Source organism: Bombina bombina, chromosome 5 (genome assembly GCF_027579735.1).
Source record: "Bombina bombina isolate aBomBom1 chromosome 5, aBomBom1.pri, whole genome shotgun sequence".
Lineage (NCBI taxonomy): Eukaryota > Metazoa > Chordata > Amphibia > Anura > Bombinatoridae > Bombina > Bombina bombina.
Window position 1 is genome coordinate 133,570,755 of NC_069503.1, and position 17,905 is coordinate 133,588,659.

The 17,905-nt window shown below is 40.9% G+C and overlaps 1 protein-coding gene across 1 annotated transcript in view; it reads right to left on the minus strand.

The window, feature by feature from the left end:
- PTPN23 (protein tyrosine phosphatase non-receptor type 23) overlaps positions 1-17,905 on the minus strand; it is a 338,041-nt gene that overhangs the window by 48,055 nt on the left and 272,081 nt on the right. The window contains exons 23-24 of the mRNA XM_053713701.1: positions 12,439-12,577; positions 1,982-2,095 (exon numbers count right to left, since the gene is read on the minus strand). Coding sequence (XP_053569676.1) covers positions 1,982-2,095; positions 12,439-12,577 — 253 coding nt within the window. The remainder of the gene's footprint in view (positions 1-1,981; positions 2,096-12,438; positions 12,578-17,905) is intronic.

The window sequence follows — 17,905 nt, forward strand, 5'->3', positions numbered from 1 at the left end:
CTGTGCCTTTAAGAAGCACAAAAAACTGTCACAGTTGAAATAACAATGAACCAAAATAGTTATAGCAACCAATTTTTCACAGTAAATGTATTAAGTTAGCAAAGGATTGCACCCACCAGCAAATGGATGATTAACCCCTTAATACCCAAAAACGGATAACAATTTAATAATTAACGTTTTTATCACAGTCAAAACACACTGTCACAGGTCTGCTGTGACTGATTACCTCCCTCAAAATGAATTTTGAAGACCCCTGAGCTCTCTAGAGACGATCTGGATCATGGAGGATTAAGTAGACAGATTGTGACTGAATTTTTACTGCGCAAAAAAGCACTAAAATAGGCCCCTCCCACTCATATTACAACAGTGGGGAAGCTCAGATAACTGTTTCTATGCAGAAAACAAAGATGGCCATGTGGTAAAAATCATGCCCCAATAAGTTTTATCACCAAGTACCTCACAAAAAACGATTAACATGCCAGTAAACGTTTTAAACATACATTTTAAAAGTTATGAAGTGTTATTAATAAGCCTGCTACCAGTCGCTTTTACTGCAGTTAAGGCTCATACATTACTTCAGTATTAACAGTATTTTCAGAGTCAATTCCATTCCTTAGAAAAATACATTCAGTGTACAGACACTCATCAGCCTAATACCAGTCGCTATCACTACATTTAAGGCTGAACTTACGTTACATTGGTATCAGCAGTATTTTCTCAGTCAATTCCATTCCTCAGAAAAATAATTTACTGCACATACCTATTTTGCAGGGGGGCCCTGCATGCTATTCCCCTTTTCTGAAGTTACCTCACTCCTCAGATGAGAACAGCCAGTGGATCTTAGTTACGTCTGCTAAGATCATAGAAAACGCAGGCAGATTCTTCTTCTAATGCTGCCTGAGAACAAACAGCACACTCCGGTGCCATTTAAAATAACAAACTTTTGAGTGAAGAAATAAACTAAGTTAAAAAACACCACAGACCTCTCACAGCGACCTATCTTTAGTTAGGCTGCAAGAGAATGACTAAATATGACATGTGAGGGGAGGAGCTATATAGCAGCTCTGCTTGGGTGATCCTCTTGCAGCTTCCTGTTAGTCCACGGGTCATCCATTACTTATGGAATATATCTCTTCCTGACTACACTTAACAAGAGAAACTACAATTAAACACCACATACTCTTCACCATCTCCGTGGAGATGCTACTTGTTCAGAGCGGCAAAGAGAATGACTGGGGGACGGAGCCTGAGGAGGGGCTATATGGACAGCTTTTGCTGTGCTCTTTGCCATTTCCTGTTGGGGAAGAGAATATTCCCACAAGTAATGGATGACGCCGTGGACCGGACACACCAATGTTGGAGAAAACAAAACATCACAACCACCTTTTGAAGAACAAATGTATAGGCCTGTCTTTGAATATGATGCCTGCTTAAGATTTATGTGCTTGGACTAAAATAGCTGATGCTTTGGCTTAAAACCTATGGGCCTTCTAAATAGCAATGCAGATAAACTGACAAGTCGATCTGTGTCATGCTGATGTGCTCAAGCAGATGTGGCAGATGTTATGAAAATAATAAATTCTATTAAACAGTTTCAAGAATTAGTTAAATATATCATCAGCTCTCATAGAACATTGTGATGCATGAAAACAAGAAACCTGTGACTTTGTATAGCCGCAGGAGATCAGTCTCAACCTTCATACCACTGATCAAGTTACAATCTGCAATGGTGAGGGGCATTCTATTTATTGGGCACCTTATACCATATCCTTTTTTCTTTGTTGTTGTTTATGGTAAATACTTTTTAACTTTATGAATCAGGGCGACAGATTTCCTTGACGTTAAAAAGATGTAAATGTTACAAATAAAGGCATGCAGTGAGAATGAGACAGGTAGACACCACTATCTCTGCAGGAAAGACACAAATGATACAACTATTAATAAACTGAGCAATATTGATAAGAAACAACAGGATACTCACTTTTTGTGAAAGGCTGGGCTGAGGTTTACTTGCCGAGGGGGTATTGACCCCGTGTCTCTGTAGTACAAGCTCCACGTGCTTTAACACTGCCTCATAGCAGAATTTCAGGTGTAACTGAAGAGAACAAGATGTCAGACATTAGTTAAATTCAGGGCAATGCAACTTATAGATTTGAGAAGACACTGTCACCGCTTCCCTTTATGCTAAAGAGATTTAATTTCTTTTTTAAATCAATGTGTTGCATATAAAATGATATGCGACAGTCTTAACCTTAAAAAGGACAGTAAACATTTTACAAGATGCATCTGTTGTTGTGCTATAGAATAATATCAGCCAAGTCTGAGCGGTTTTAAAACAAACATCCTTTTTACTGTAATTATTTTTCAATACCTAAACTCCACCCACCATTTGCCTTATGTGGAGAAGCCAATCAAGGCTTTAGTCTGCAGACAACAAGGCTACCCATGGTCATAAAGTTAGTATAGAGCGATTTGTAGTGCAGTTGTTCTAGGATAAAGCCAATTAGGAAAAGGAATGTAGCAGGGGTAGCATTGAGAACTCAGCAAGGTGCATTTCTGAAAATTAGAAATGGCTAATTTTTAAAAGATAAATTGCATGAAAGGGGGGCACAATAAATAAATGAAAATATATTGCAAGGTTGTTTGATTATACGCAACTAAACATTTTATATACAAAACAGAATTTATGCTTACCTGATAAATTACTTTCTCCAACGGTGTGTCCGGTCCACGGCGTCATCCTTACTTGTGGGATATTCTCTTCCCCAACAGGAAATGGCAAAGAGCCCAGCAAAGCTGGTCACATGATCCCTCCCAGGCTCCGCCTACCCCAGTCATTCGACCGACGTACAGGAGGAAATATGCATAGGAGAAACCATATGATACCGTGGTGACTGTAGTTAGAGAAAATAAATTCATCAGACCTGATTAAAAAAAAACCAGGGCGGGCCGTGGACCGGACACACCGTTGGAGAAAGTAATTTATCAGGTAAGCATAAATTCTGTTTTCTCCAACATAGGTGTGTCCGGTCCACGGCGTCATCCTTACTTGTGGGAACCAATACCAAAGCTTTAGGACACGGATGAGGGGAGGGAGCAAATCAGGTCACCTAAATGGAAGGCACCACGGCTTGCAAAACCTTTCTCCCAAAAATAGCCTCTGAAGAAGCAAAAGTTTCAAATTTGTAAAATTTGGCAAAAGTGTGCAGTGAAGACCAAGTCGCTGCCTTACATATCTGGTCAACAGAAGCCTCGTTCTTGAAGGCCCATGTGGAAGCCACAGCCCTAGTGGAATGAGCTGTGATTCTTTCAGGAGGCTGCCGTCCGGCAGTCTCATAAGCCAATCGGATAATGCTTTTAAGCCAAAAAGAAAGAGAGGTAGAAGTTGCCTTTTTTTTTTTTTTTTTTTTTTTTTTATTTATATAATTTTTATTGAGGTTGTGCGAAAACAATACAACTTATAATAAACGACATATCATGAAAGCAAACATACATATTACATTTCAAAAATGCCGACTTCCATATAGACAGAAGGATAAAATTCCCAACAAAAATAAATCTAATGGAAAAAAAATGGAACCTCTTTTTCTCTATTTTACATAGATTAGAACTAGCAGTTTGAATGGTCACATTTGGGTTTATAAGCTTATGTAAATAGTATGATAAAATATATAAGTAGAATTATACTAGTAACTCGAGCAATCCTGCGGCATTAAATATGATAACCAAGGTCAGCATCATACAGAACCACAGGGATTATTAATAGAAAACAGTAATTAGGTTGCGGCATAGGTTAGATGAGCCGCGTAGTTAGACCTCCCAAATTAGGAGGTATATTGTTATGGGGAGGGGGGGGAGGTGGTAAGTTGAATTTTTAAATATTAGGTACCGGCTATAGACAGGTATGGTGAACCTGCACAATATAAATATATTAGATTAGGTAAATAACTGTTTGTGCAGAGCTGAAATATGTGAAGTAAGGGATATCAAGCATAATCTTAAGGCTTGGGGGTCTGTGTTAACTAAAAAAAAACATTACTATGTAGGCTTAAAACATATGGAAACGCAAAAATGTACATAATCTTCATAACAACACAGTCACAGCAGGGCAAGAATGACTATAGGGAGCAGTCATGGCACCTTCATAGCTCTGATTTATGTGTGGGCTTCACAGAGAGTTTACACGTTAGCTGGGGCTTTGTAAGGGACGACATACAGCTATTGGGCTAGAGGTAGGTAGCTCTTAAACTATAAACAAATTGCTATGGGGGGCAATAAGCTGCTAAATATAAGATACTGGAGATCTGGAAACATAGTATATGCAAGACAATGCAAATAGGGCAGGATAAAACAATAAAGACACCTTAAATTCGCTGTTTGTAGAGTCATGATGTAGATTCTGCTATTAGCTTAGTTAGTCTACTGCCTAAGAAGGCTAGCTCTATAGATAGAGATAAGGTCTCCACAAATGCAAAGGGCATATTGACTCTGCAATGTAAGCGATAGTATCTGCTGGGTCTAACACAGCTAAGTTTTAACTATATACAGTTTGTTATAAGAGGTGGTAAGTTGTAAAACAACAAATACTGGAGGTATTATATTGTAGCGTCATATGGTCTGTTAGCAACATAAATGTTGCCCGTCAAGCCTAGAGACCAGGGGACTAAGAAGCTCAGGTATCCCGGCCGCAGACACCAGAGCTCCCCAGGATATTAACAGACAACCTAGACGGGCATATATACATATCTAATAGATGAATACTTATGTAAGCTGCCAATTTTAAGCTAGAGATAAATATACAGTAACCATACTGAGGGTTTGTAGGTAGCATAAAACATAAACTTAGTGCTGACTTTAGCCAAACAATATGGAATAGTACATTAATAACAAGTTGTTTTAGCATATTCATTATTGACAACTAAACAGATGCAGCAAAGACTGTTGGTGACCTACTACAATGTTCATATCTCTGCTAACTCAGCAATTAGATGAGCGTGGTAAGTAGCAACGTGCAGGATACCAATGCAAAAATATTACCCCAATCAGGGTGAAATAATCAAAATAGCAGAACAGCTGTAATGTATTAGTGTATCTACCATAACACTGTAAAGAGTTCATAGTCCCAGCAAAACATGCATATCCCCAATATTCAGTTCTTTACAGGGAGGTAGTGCTTCTAAGACAGTTTACCCAATTCCATGTTTTTGAAACAAATTGGGAGCTGTATGTCCGGGTTTCATTGCTCCATGACAGATAAAGTTTACTTTACCATGTGAAAGTAGTGAGCCGATTTGCGATGGAAACAGAAGTTGTTGTTCTGGGGCGTGGAGGGAAGTATACAGAGTTACCCGGACTGTAGCTGGAGTAGCGCCGCGTAGTTTCAGGGATCTGCTGTTATGGCTGTGTGCCAAGCCTAAAGTAGGAGCTGCAGGAGGAATTGTACTGGTGTGAGGGAGGACGTCCGCAGCAGCGGAAGTGCTTACTGCCCCATTGACCGCCGGAAAAACAGGGTGACCTGGCTCTTTTGGTGTGTCGCCTGTCCTGTCCACCATTGCCACGTTGCAGTTAGGGAGAAAGCGCCGGGACCCCGCAGCGCCACTCCCATCTCGTTCACTGAAGATGGGCACAGCAAGGTCGGGCTGCCGAGACCGACAGCCGCCATTTTTTTGAGGAGCAGCGTACAGTTTGGCGGCTAGACTAGCGTGGTGGTTTTCAAGTAGGAGCCTAATTTCCTCTAGCAAATCAGACGAGGTCTTCATAGTGCAGGCTAGGTCAGAACCCTTGAAGGATATGGGGTGTACAGCTGCCTGTGAGTGGAGCAGATGGCTAGAGGCGCGCAAGATGGCGGCTCCCCTTCCCCGCTCTGTAGTGAATAGCAGTGATGGAAGGCTGGTGCAGTCTCCTAGGACCCCTAAAAGTTCACAGAAATGCGCTATCAGTTCTTAGATCTATCCACATGGGTTTAGAATTGAAGAAGATCACGATAAAGTGTGGAAGGACCTCTAAGTTAGGATCTTGGGCCCGGGAGCTGCACCAGAGCATGTCCTATCAGCTCTGCAGTTGGCTCCGCCCCCCTAGAAGTTGCCTTTTGACCTCTCCTTTTACCAGAATAAACAACAAACAAAGAAGATGTTTGTCTGAAATCTTTAGTGGCCTCTAAATAGAATTTTAGAGCACGGACTACGTCCAAATTGTGTAACAAACGTTCCTTCTTTGAAACTGGATTCAGACACAAAGAAGGTACAACTATCTCCTGGTTAATATTCTTGTTGGAAACAACTTTCGGAAGAAAACCAGGCTTAGTACGCAAAACCACCTTATCTGCATGGAACACCAGATAGGGCGGAGAACACTGCAGAGCAGATAACTCAGAAACTCTTCTAGCAGAAGAAATTGCAACCAAAAACAAAACTTTCCAAGATAATAACTTAATATCTACGGAATGTAAGGGTTCAAACGGAACCCCTTGAAGAACTGAAAGAACTAGATTAAGACTCCAGGGAGGAGTCAAAGGTCTGTGAACAAACGCTTGAACGTCTGGCACAGCTGCCAGCCTTTTGTGAAGTAAAACAGATAACGCAGAGATCTGTCCCTTCAGAGAACTTGCAGATAATCCTTTCTCCAAACCTTCTTGTAGAAAGGATAGAATCTTAGGAATTTTGATCTTGTTCCAGGGGAATCCTTTAGATTCACACCAACAGATATATTTTTTCCATATCTTATGGTAAATTTTTCTAGTTACAGGCTTTCTAGCCTGAATCAGAGTATCTATTACAGAATCTGAAAACCCACGCTTTGATAAAATCAAGCGTTCAATCTCCAAGCAGTCAGTTGGAGGGAAACCAGATTCGGATGTTCGAATGGACCTTGAACAAGAAGGTCCTGTCTCAAAGGTAGCTTCCATGGTGGAGCCGATGACATATTCACCAGGTCTGCATACCAAGTCCTGCGTGGCCACGCAGGAGCTATCAAGATCACCGAAGCCCTCTCCTGATTGATCCTGGCTACCAGCCTGGGAATGAGAGGAAACGGTGGGAATACATAAGCTAGGTTGAAGGTCCAAGGTGCTACTAGTGCATCTACTAGAGTCGTCTTGGGATCCCTGGATCTGGACCCGTAACAAGGAACCTTGAAGTTCTGACGAGAGGCCATCAGATCCATGTCTGGAATGCCCCATAATCGAGTTATTTGGGCAAAGATTTCCGGATGGAGTTCCCACTCCCCCGGATGGAATGTCTGACGACTCAGAAAATCCGCTTCCCAATTTTCCACTCCTGGGATGTGGATTGCAGACAAGTGGCAGGAGTGATCCTCCGCCCATTGAATTATCTTGGTCACTTCCTCCATCGCCAGGGAACTCCTTGTTCCCCCCTGATGGTTGATATATGCAACTGTCGTCATGTTGTCTGATTGAAACCTTATGAATTTGGCCTTTGCTAGATGAGGCCAAGCTTTGAGAGCATTGAATATCGCTCTCAGTTCCAGAATGTTTATCGGGAGAAGAGATTCTTCCCGAGACCATAGACCCTGAGCTTTCAGGGGTTCCCAGACCGCGCCCCAGCCCACCAGACTGGCGTCGGTCGTGACAATGACCCACTCTGGTCTGCGGAAGCTCATTCCCTGTGACAGGTTGTCCAGGATCAGCCACCAACGGAGTGAATCTCTGGTCCTTTGATCTACTTGAATCGTCGGAGACAAGTCTGTATAATCCCCATTCCACTGTCTGAGCATGCACAGTTGTAATGGTCTTAGATGAATTCGTGCAAAAGGAACTATGTCCATTGCTGCAACCATCAATCCTATTACTTCCATGCACTGCGCTATGGAAGGACGAAGAACAGAATGAAGTACTTGACAAGAGCTTAGAAGTTTTGATTTTCTGACCTCTGTCAGAAAAATCCTCATTTCTAAGGAGTCTATTATTGTTCCCAAGAAGGGAACTCTTGTTGACGGGGAAAGAGAACTTTTTTCTATGTTCACTTTCCATCCGTGAGATCTGAGAAAGGCTAGGACGATGTCCGTATGAGCCTTTGCTTTTGACAGAGACGACGCTTGAATCAGGATGTCGTCCAAGTACGGTACTACTGCAATGCCCCTTGGTCTTAGAACCGCTAGAAGGGACCCTAGTACCTTTGTGAAAATTCTCGGAGCAGTGGCTAATCCGAATGGAAGTGCCACAAACTGGTAATGCTTGTCCAGAAAAGCGAACCTTAGGAACTGATGATGTTCCTTGTGGATAGGAATATGTAGGTACGCATCCTTTAAATCCACCGTGGTCATAAATTGACCTTCCTGGATGGTAGGAAGGATCGTTCGAATGGTTTCCATTTTGAACGATGGAACCCTGAGAAATTTGTTTAGGATCTTGAGATCTAAAATTGGTCTGAATGTTCCCTCTTTTTTGGGAACTATGAACAGGTTGGAGTAAAACCCCATCCCTTGTTCTCCTATTGGAACTGGATGAATTACTCCCATCTTTAACAGGTCTTCTACACAATGTAAGAATGCCTGTCTTTTTATTTGGATTGAAGATAATTGAGACCTGTGGAACCTTCCCCTTGGGGGTAGTTCCTTGAATTCCAGGAGATAACCTTGAGAAACTATTTCTAGTGCCCAAGGATCCTGAACATCTCTTGCCCAGGCCTGAGCAAAGAGAGAAAGTCTGCCCCCCACCAGATCCGGTCCCGGATCGGGGGCCATCCCTTCATGCTGTTTTGGTAGCAGTGGCAGGCTTCTTGGCCTGCTTACCCTTGTTCCAGCCTTGCATCGGTCTCCAGGCTGGTTTGGGTTGAGAAGTATTACCCTCTTGCTTAGAGGATGTAGAAGTAGAGGCTGGTCCGTTTCTGCGAAAGGGACGAAAATTAGGCTTATTTCTAGCCTTAAAAGACCTATCCTGAGGAAGGGCGTGGCCCTTTCCCCCGGTGATGTCTGAAATAATCTCTTTCAAATCAGGACCAAACAGTGTTTTGCCCTTGAAAGGGATGTTAAGCAATTTTGTCTTGGAAGACACATCCGCTGACCAAGACTTTAGCCAAAGCGCTCTGCGCGCCACGATAGCAAACCCTGAATTTTTCGCCGCTAATCTAGCTAATTGCAAAGCGGCATCTAGAATAAAAGAGTTAGCCAATTTAAGTGCTTGAACTCTGTCCATAACCTCCTCATACGAAGATTCTTTATTGAGCGACTTTTCTAGTTCTTCGAACCAGAAACACGCTGCCGTAGTGACAGGAACAATGCATGAAATTGGTTGTAGAAGGTAACCTTGCTGAACAAACATCTTTTTAAGCAAACCCTCTAATTTTTTATCCATAGGATCTTTGAAAGCACAACTATCTTCTATGGGAATAGTAGTGCGTTTGTTTAGAGTAGAGACCGCCCCCTCGACCTTAGGGACTGTCTGCCATAAGTCCTTTTTGGGGTCGACTATAGGAAATAATTTCTTAAATATAGGGGGAGGAACAAAAGGTATGCCGGGCCTTTCCCATTCCTTATTTACTATGTCCGCCACCCGCTTGGGTATAGGAAAAACATCGGGGGACACCGGAACCTCTAGGAACTTGTCCATCTTACATAATTTCTCTGGAATGACCAAATTGTCACAATCATCCAGAGTAGATAATACCTCCTTAAGCAGTGTGCGGAGATGTTCTAATTTAAATTTAAATGTTACAACATCAGGTTCAGCTTGTTGAGAAATTTTTCCTGAATCTGAAATTTCTCCCTCAGACAAAACCTCCCTCCTGGCCCCTTCAGATTGGTGTGAGGGTATGTCAGAAACGTTATCATCAGCGTCCTCTTGCTCTTCCGTGTTTAAAACAGAGCAATCGCGCTTTCTCTGATAAGTAGGCATTTTAGATAAAATATTTGCAATAGAATTATCCATAACAGCCGTTAATTGTTGCATGGTAATAAGTACTGGCGCACTAGATGTACTAGGGGCCTCTTGTGTGGGCAAAACTGGTGTAGACACAGAAGGGGATGATGCAGTACCATGCTTACTCCCTTCATCTGAAGAATCATCTTGGGCACTATTATTATCTGTGGCATCATTGTCCCTACTTTGTTTGGACACTATGTCACAATTATCACATATATTTAAATGGGGAGACACATTGGCTTTCATACATATAGAACATCGCTTATCTGATGGTTCAGACATGTTAAACAGGCTTAAACTTGTCAACAAAGCACAAAAAACGTTTTAAAATAAAACCGTTACTGTCACTTTAAATTTTAAACAGAACACACTTTATTACTGAATATGCGAAAAAGCATGAAGCAATTGTTCAAAATTCACCAAAATTTCACCACAGTGTCTTAAAGCCTTAAAAGTATTGCACACCAAATTTGAAAGCTTTAACCCTTAAAATAACGGAACTGGAGCCGTTTTTACATTTAACCCCTATACAGTCCCAGGTATCTGCTTTGCTGAGACCCAACCAAGCCCAGAGGGGAATACGATACCAAATGACGCCTTCTATAAGCTTTTTCAGTGGTTCTTAGCTCCTCACACATGCATCTGCATGCCTTGCTTTCCAAAAAACAACTGCGCATTAGTGGCACGAAAATGAGGCTCTGCCTATGACTAGAGAAGGCCCCCATCTGAAAAAGGTGTCCATACAGTGCCTGCCGTTTTTTAACAACAATCCCCAAGATTATAATAACTATAAAGAGTTATAATCTGCCAAACATGCTTAGCAAAGTAATCGTTTTAGCCCAGAAAAATGTCTACCAGTTTTTTAAGCCCTTATAAAGCCCTTTATTCTTTTACTTAATCTAAGAAAATGGCTTACCGGTCCCCATAGGGAAAATGAGAGCCTTCCAGCATTACAAAGTCTTGTTAGAAATGTGGCCAGTCATACCTCAGGCAGAAAAGTCTGCCAACTGCTTCCCCCAACTGAAGTTACTTCATCTCAACAGTCCTGTGTGGAAACAGCAATCGATTTTAGTAACGTTTGCTAAAATCATCTTCCTCTTACAAACAGAAATCTTCTTCCTTTTCTGTTTCAGAGTAAATAGTACATACCAGCACTATTTTAAAATAACAAACACTTGATTGAAGAATAAAAACTACATTTAAACACCAAAAAACTCTTAGCCATCTCCGTGGAGATGTTGCCTGTGCAACGGCAAAGAGAATGACTGGGGTAGGCGGAGCCTGGGAGGGATCATGTGACCAGCTTTGCTGGGCTCTTTGCCATTTCCTGTTGGGGAAGAGAATATCCCACAAGTAAGGATGACGCCGTGGACCGGACACACCTATGTTGGAGAAATCTCAAGGTGTTTATTGTCCCTTTAAAAATGCACTGGCTATCTACACTGACATTTTATTTTACTAAAATCATCACAAAATGTTAACAATTACCTTAATTTGAAAGCTACATTCTAAAATAGGAGAGTCCAAACTTAATATGAAGAAGCCACAATGCCACTTGCAGGAACATGTAACACATTTCAGAAAATTTGATTCAATAAAGTAAAGCATGTAAAAAAATAAACAAACAGCTTGTACAACAATTTGTATGGCATTGTATATATGTTCACAAGTAACACACTTAGGGCTGTTTATCAAAAACTTGCCGCCATGGAGAGAATTCACACAAAATCAGATTATTTTTTTTTTTAAGACCTTAAAGGGACACTGGTAATTTTAAACAACTTTCTAATTTACTCCTATTATCAATTTTTCTTCGTTTTCTTGCTTTCTTTATTTGAAAAAGAAGGCATCTAAGCTATTTTTTGGTTCAGTACAATGGAAAGCACTTGTTTATTGGTAGGTGAATTTACCCACCAATAAGCAAGAACACCACAGTGTGCTCACCAAAAATGGGCCGGCATCTAAACTTACATTCTTGCATTTCAAATAAAGATAAAAGGGACACTCAAGTCAAAATTAAACTTTCATAATTCAGATAGAATATGCAATTTTAAAAAACTTTCCAATTTATTTCCATTAACAAAATGTGCAGTGTCTTTTTATATTTACACATTTAAAATCACCAGATCCTACTGAGCATGTGCAAGAATTTACAGAATATATTTATATGAAATTGTGATTGGCTGATGGCTGTCACATGATACAGGAGGAGTGGAAATAGACATAACTTAAGTTCAGACTAAGTGCTATTGTATTGTCTTTGTATCATGCATTTGTTGATTATGTAAATCTACTGAATTTACTGCTCCTTTAAATTGTAATATAAGAGTCTCTCTTTCACATAAGAACCCTGCATAAATTAATATATCTCAAGGTAAAATTTGTGTTTCTAAAATTCTTTGAGGGACCTTGCCATACTAACGAGACTTCTTAGATCTTCTTGCCAGAGCAGAAAGCTTTTGATCATCCGGCCCTTAGATATACGCAGATGTTAACATAACACTGAATCCCCTACTAAAAAGGATCACTCTATAGAAAGGATGCAATATTTTTTTCTCTACCTTCTCTTGAAGCATGTGCTTCCTCTGTTGCCTCATCTTCTTCACTAGCTCTGCAAGGTTGGGAATCCCATTCCCAGCTTCAACTTCTTGCATGGCTGCATACATAAGGCAGAAGGCTCCGGTCCTCCCCACTCCAGAACTAAGGTCAGAAACATTTTGTCAGGCGCAGAGAAGACCAATATGATCCAACGCCAACACACTCTAGGTGTGCAGCCATTACTACGTAACAGTACAGTACAAGCCAGTGTTAGATTTGGGGCATATCATTATTTACTAAAAGCTTTTCATTTTTAATATTTGTATTTAACACTTTTAAGGTACATACAGTAATCATATCTTAGTAAAGAAAATTCCAATGCAAATGTATCTACAAAAAGAATAGAGCAAGTCAAATGAATAAATAAAGTCTTTATATCTATCAAGTGGGTACATTTTTTTCAAAGTACTAATATACAATATATTCCAAAATAATACAAACTGATATAATCCCAACATTCCAGCCAACCATAGCCACAGGTAGGAAGAGAGATGTGAGCATGGGATATACAACATTATGTAATCAGCTTATTAGTCTTAAAACACCTCTACTTTTTATCCATCAACTATTTGTTCAACAAACATCATTTATGCTTACCTGACAAACATTTCTTTCATGGTGGTGAGAGTCCACAATCCTTTACTCTTGGGAATCACTCTTCTCCACCACTAGGAGGAAGCAAAGATTCACAAAGAACAAGAGCTCTATAAAACCCATCTCACATCACACATACCTTAGTCTAGCGTATAGTCAAGCAAGTGAGGTAAGAAAAAGGAATAAGAGCCATAAAAGGAAAGGGGGGGGAATAAAAAAAATAAAAAAAAATGTGCTGAAGAAAAAACAAACCCCAGAAAAAACAAAGGGTGGGGTCTCATGGACTCTCACCACCATGAAATAAATTAATTTATCAAGTAGGAATAATTTATGTTTTTATTTCATACAGGTGGTGAGATTCCACAATCTTTTACTCTTGGGAACTAATGCCCAAGCTGTGCAGTCCACAAATAATAACACAAACAGAGGGATTTAAAAAAAAAAATCCCGGAGAAAATAAATCCAGAACCCCAATAATACATGTTTTAAATTTAATCTTAAACCATATCCCAAATACATCCCTCTGACAAGCACTGTACTCTGAGAGTAAACCGGGCCTCAATACAGACTGAAAACCCCTCTCTCTGGAGAATCACATGCACATCTTCATTCTTTAACCACCTCTAGCGGAGGAAAGTAAAGACTATGTGCGAGGGTTTTTATAGAGCCTCCTCCTAGTGGTAGAGAAGAGCAATTTCCCAAGAGTAAAAGGTATTGTGGACTCTCACCACTGGTATGAAAGAAAATTTCCTAACATTTTCAGGCAAATAATGAGATTTTTTTTTAAACTCTCTTCGCCATCTACATTTTAACATCAGCTTGCTCCATCTATACAACTTCAATAATAATTGGAAAGAAAGTGTTGACTTGGCAATCCAATAAGTACAAGTTTTTTCGTAAGTAGGATAACTGTAGAGTTTATGCAATAGTGATTTTTAGGTTAAGTTATCTAATAATAAAAACAAAATTTATGCTTACCAGATAAATTTCTTTGTTTCAGGATATGGAGAATCCACGTCGTCATTTAATTACTAGTGGGAATATCACTCCTAACCAGCAGGAGGAGGCAAAGAGCACCACAGCAAAGCTGTTAAGTGTCTCTCCCCTACCCATAATCCCCAGTCATTCGACCAAAGGGAAATGGAAAAGGAATAACACAAAGGTGTAGAGGTGCCTTAGGTTTAGTCAAAAACCACTGTCTTAATAAAGGGTGGGGTTGTGGACTCTCCATTTCCGGAAAGAAAGACATTTATCAGGTAAGCATACCTTATGTTTTTTTTCATAAGATATGGGGAGTCCACAACATCATTCAATTACTAGTGGGAACCAATACCCAAGATAGAGGACACAATGAACAGGGAGGGAGAACAAGGCAGACAGAACTAAACAGAAGGCACCACCGTTTGAAGAACCTTTCTCCCAAAAGAGGCCTCAGTCAAGGCAAAAGTTTAAATTTGGAAAAAGTATGCAGAGAGGGCCAAGTTGCAGCCTTGCAAATCTGTTCCACAGAAGCTTCATTTTTGCCCAAGAAGAGGGATAGAGTCTCTTGTCCACTGGTCTAGATCTATCATCTGAGACAGATCCGAATGGTCTCCGTCCCATTGTCTGAGCATGCATAACTCCATAGAAGCGACCATCAGACCAATTACCTCCATACATTGAGCTACTAACGGCCAAACAGTAGACTGGAGAGAGGCAAGAAAACCACTCTTTTAGCTGGAACAAGGGAACTCTTCTTCAGATTCACTTTCCATCTGTGGGAATGTAGAAAAGACAACAAGATCTCTGAACCAATGTCGTCCAGGTAGGGCGCCACTGCAATTCCCAGAGACCTGATCACTGCCAAGAGAGCCCCAGAACCTTTGAGAAAATTATGGGAGCTGTGACAAGGCCAAACGGAAGAGCCACAAACTTAAGGTGTTTAGAAAGGCGAATCTCAGGAACTTGTGGTGATCCCTATGGATGTGAACATGAAGATACGCGTCCTTCAGGTCTATGGTCGTCATGAACAGAATCTTTTTCTTTTTTTTTAAATTTTAAATCCTAGTCGCACCAGTCCCAAAACTGTCAGTCTTTAATCATTTTGTTCTAACTCAGTGGGGGGGGGAGTAGAATTTACCACTGCTGTAAAAACCTAATTTATACTTACCTGATTAATTTATTTCTTGGCACGGTGAGTCCACAGATCATCTTAATTACTGTTATGAATATCACTTCTGACCAGCAGGAGGAGGCAGAGAGCACCACAGCAAAAGCTGTTAAATACCATTCCCCCTACCCATAATCCCCAGTCATTCGACCAAAGGGAAAGGAAGTAATCTAAGGTGCAGAGGTGCCTGAAGTTTATAGAAAAGCAAACTGTCTGAAAAACAGGGTGGGCCATGGATTTATCGTGTCAAGAACTAAATAAATTGATCAGTTAAGAATAAATGATGTTTTCTTTCTAATGACACAGTGAGATCATCTTAAAGGGACACTGAACCCAAATTTTTTCTTTCGTGATTCAGATAGAGCATGACATTTTAAGCATATTTCTAATTTACTCCTATTATCAAATTTTCTTCATTCTCTTGGTATTTTTATTTGAAATGCAAAAATGTAAGTTTAGACGCCGGCCCATGTTTGGTGAACAACCTGGGTTGTCCTTGCTGATTGGTGGATAAATTCATCCACCAATAAAAAAAGTGCTTTTCTAAACCTAAAAAAAGCTTAGATGCCTTTTTCAAATAAAGATAGCAAGAGAACAAAGAAAAATTGATAATAGGAGTAAATTAGAAAGTTGCTTAAAACTGCATGATCTATTTGAATCACGAAAGAAAAAAAATTGGGTTCAGTGTCCCTTTAATTACTGTTGGGAACCAATACCCAAGCTAGAGGACACGGATGATAAGGGAGGGACAAGACAGTTAACCTAAACAGAAGGTACCACTGCTTGAAGAACCTTTCTCCCAAAAGAAGCCTCTGCTGAAGCAAAAGTATAAAATTTGTAAAATTTAGAAAAAGTATGCAAAGATGACCAAGTCGCAGCTTTGCAAAACTGATCTACAGAAGCTCCATTTTTGAAAGCCCAAGAAGATGAAACTTTGGATGAAGGAAGGGACCCTGCAGAAGAAGGTCCTTCCTTAATGGAAGACGCCAAGGTGGAAGAGAAGACATCTCCACCAGATCTGCAAACCAGATTCTGCGAGACCACGTCGGAGCAATGATAATCACTGGTGCCCTCTCTTCTTTGACCCGAGCAATGACCCGAGGAAGAAGAGCAAACGGAGGGAACACATATTCCAGACTGAAAGTCCAAGGAACTGCCAGAGCATCTATCAGAACAGCATGAGGATCCTTTGAACTTGACCCGTACCTCGGGAGCATGGCATTCCGACGAGATGCCATGAGATCCAACTTCGGTTGCCCCTAACTGAGAATCAAGCTGGAAAATACCTCTGGATGAAGGTCCCACTCCCCCGGAGGAAAAGTCTGCCTGCACAGAAAATCCGCTTCCCAATTGTCCACCCCTGGAATGAGGATAGCAGACAGACAACAGTTGTGAATCTCCGCCCACTGAATAATCTTGGCTACCTCTGTCATGGCCAAGGAACTCCAAGTTCCTCCCTGATAATTGATGTAAGCCACGGACGTTATGTTGTCCGACTGAAACCTGATAAACTGGGTTGAAGCTAGAAGAGCATTGAAAATTGCTCTCAGTTCCAAAACATTTATTGGAAGAACTGACTCCTCTTCGAGTCGATAGACCCTGAGCCTTTAATGAACCCAAGACAGCACCGTGGTCACAATCACCCAGGCAGGTCTGCGAAAGCAAGTTACCTGGAAGAGAATCTCTGGACATCTAATCTAGAACAATCTTTGGAGATAGATCCGCATAATCCCTGTTCCAATGCCTGAGCAAGCATAACTGCAGAGGTCTGAGATAGAACCAAGCAAACAGAATGATGTCCATCACTGAAACCATCGGACCAATAACCTCCATGCACTGAGCCACTGACGGCTGAGGAAGGGACTGAAAAGCAAGACACGTATTGAAAATCTTTGACTTTCTTGCTTCTGTCAGAAAAATCTTCATCTCTAGAGAATCTATAATGGTCCAATCCACTTTCCAACCGTGGGAGCGCAGAAAAGACAACAACTCCGTGTGGGAGTTTGCTAGTTGAAAAGATGGAGCCTTAACTAGAATGTCGTCCAGATAAGGAGCCACTGCAACACCCTTCAATCGAAGCACCAACAATGCTCCCAGGACCTTTGAAAAAATTCTGGGAGCTGTTGCCAGACCAAAAGGAAGAGCTACAAACTGAAAATGTTTGTCTCGAAATGCAAATCTTAGGAACCTGTGATGATCCCTGTGAATGGGAATATGCAGATATGCATCCTTTAAATCCACTGTGATCATTAACTGACCTTCCTGAACTAAAGGAAGACTGGAACGAATAGTTTCCATCTTGAAAGACGGAACCCTAAGAAACTTGTTTACACTCTAGAGATCTAAAATAGATCTGAAAGTTCCCTCCTTTTTGGGAACGACAAAGAGATTTGAATAAAAACCCAGACCCTGTTCCTGAACTGGAACAGGAAGTATCACTCCCATGTCGGAAAGATTCTAAACACAACGTAAAAACGCCTCTCCTTTTATCTGGTTTACAGATAACCTGAGAGAAGAAACCTGCCTCTGGGAGGAAAATTCTTGAACTCTAGTTTGTAACCCTGGGACACCATATCTACTACCCAGGGATCCTGATTATCTTGAACCCAAGCTTGAGCGAAGAAAGAGAATCTGCCCAACACAAGATCCATTCCAAGATCGGGGGCAGACCCTTCATGCTGATTTTG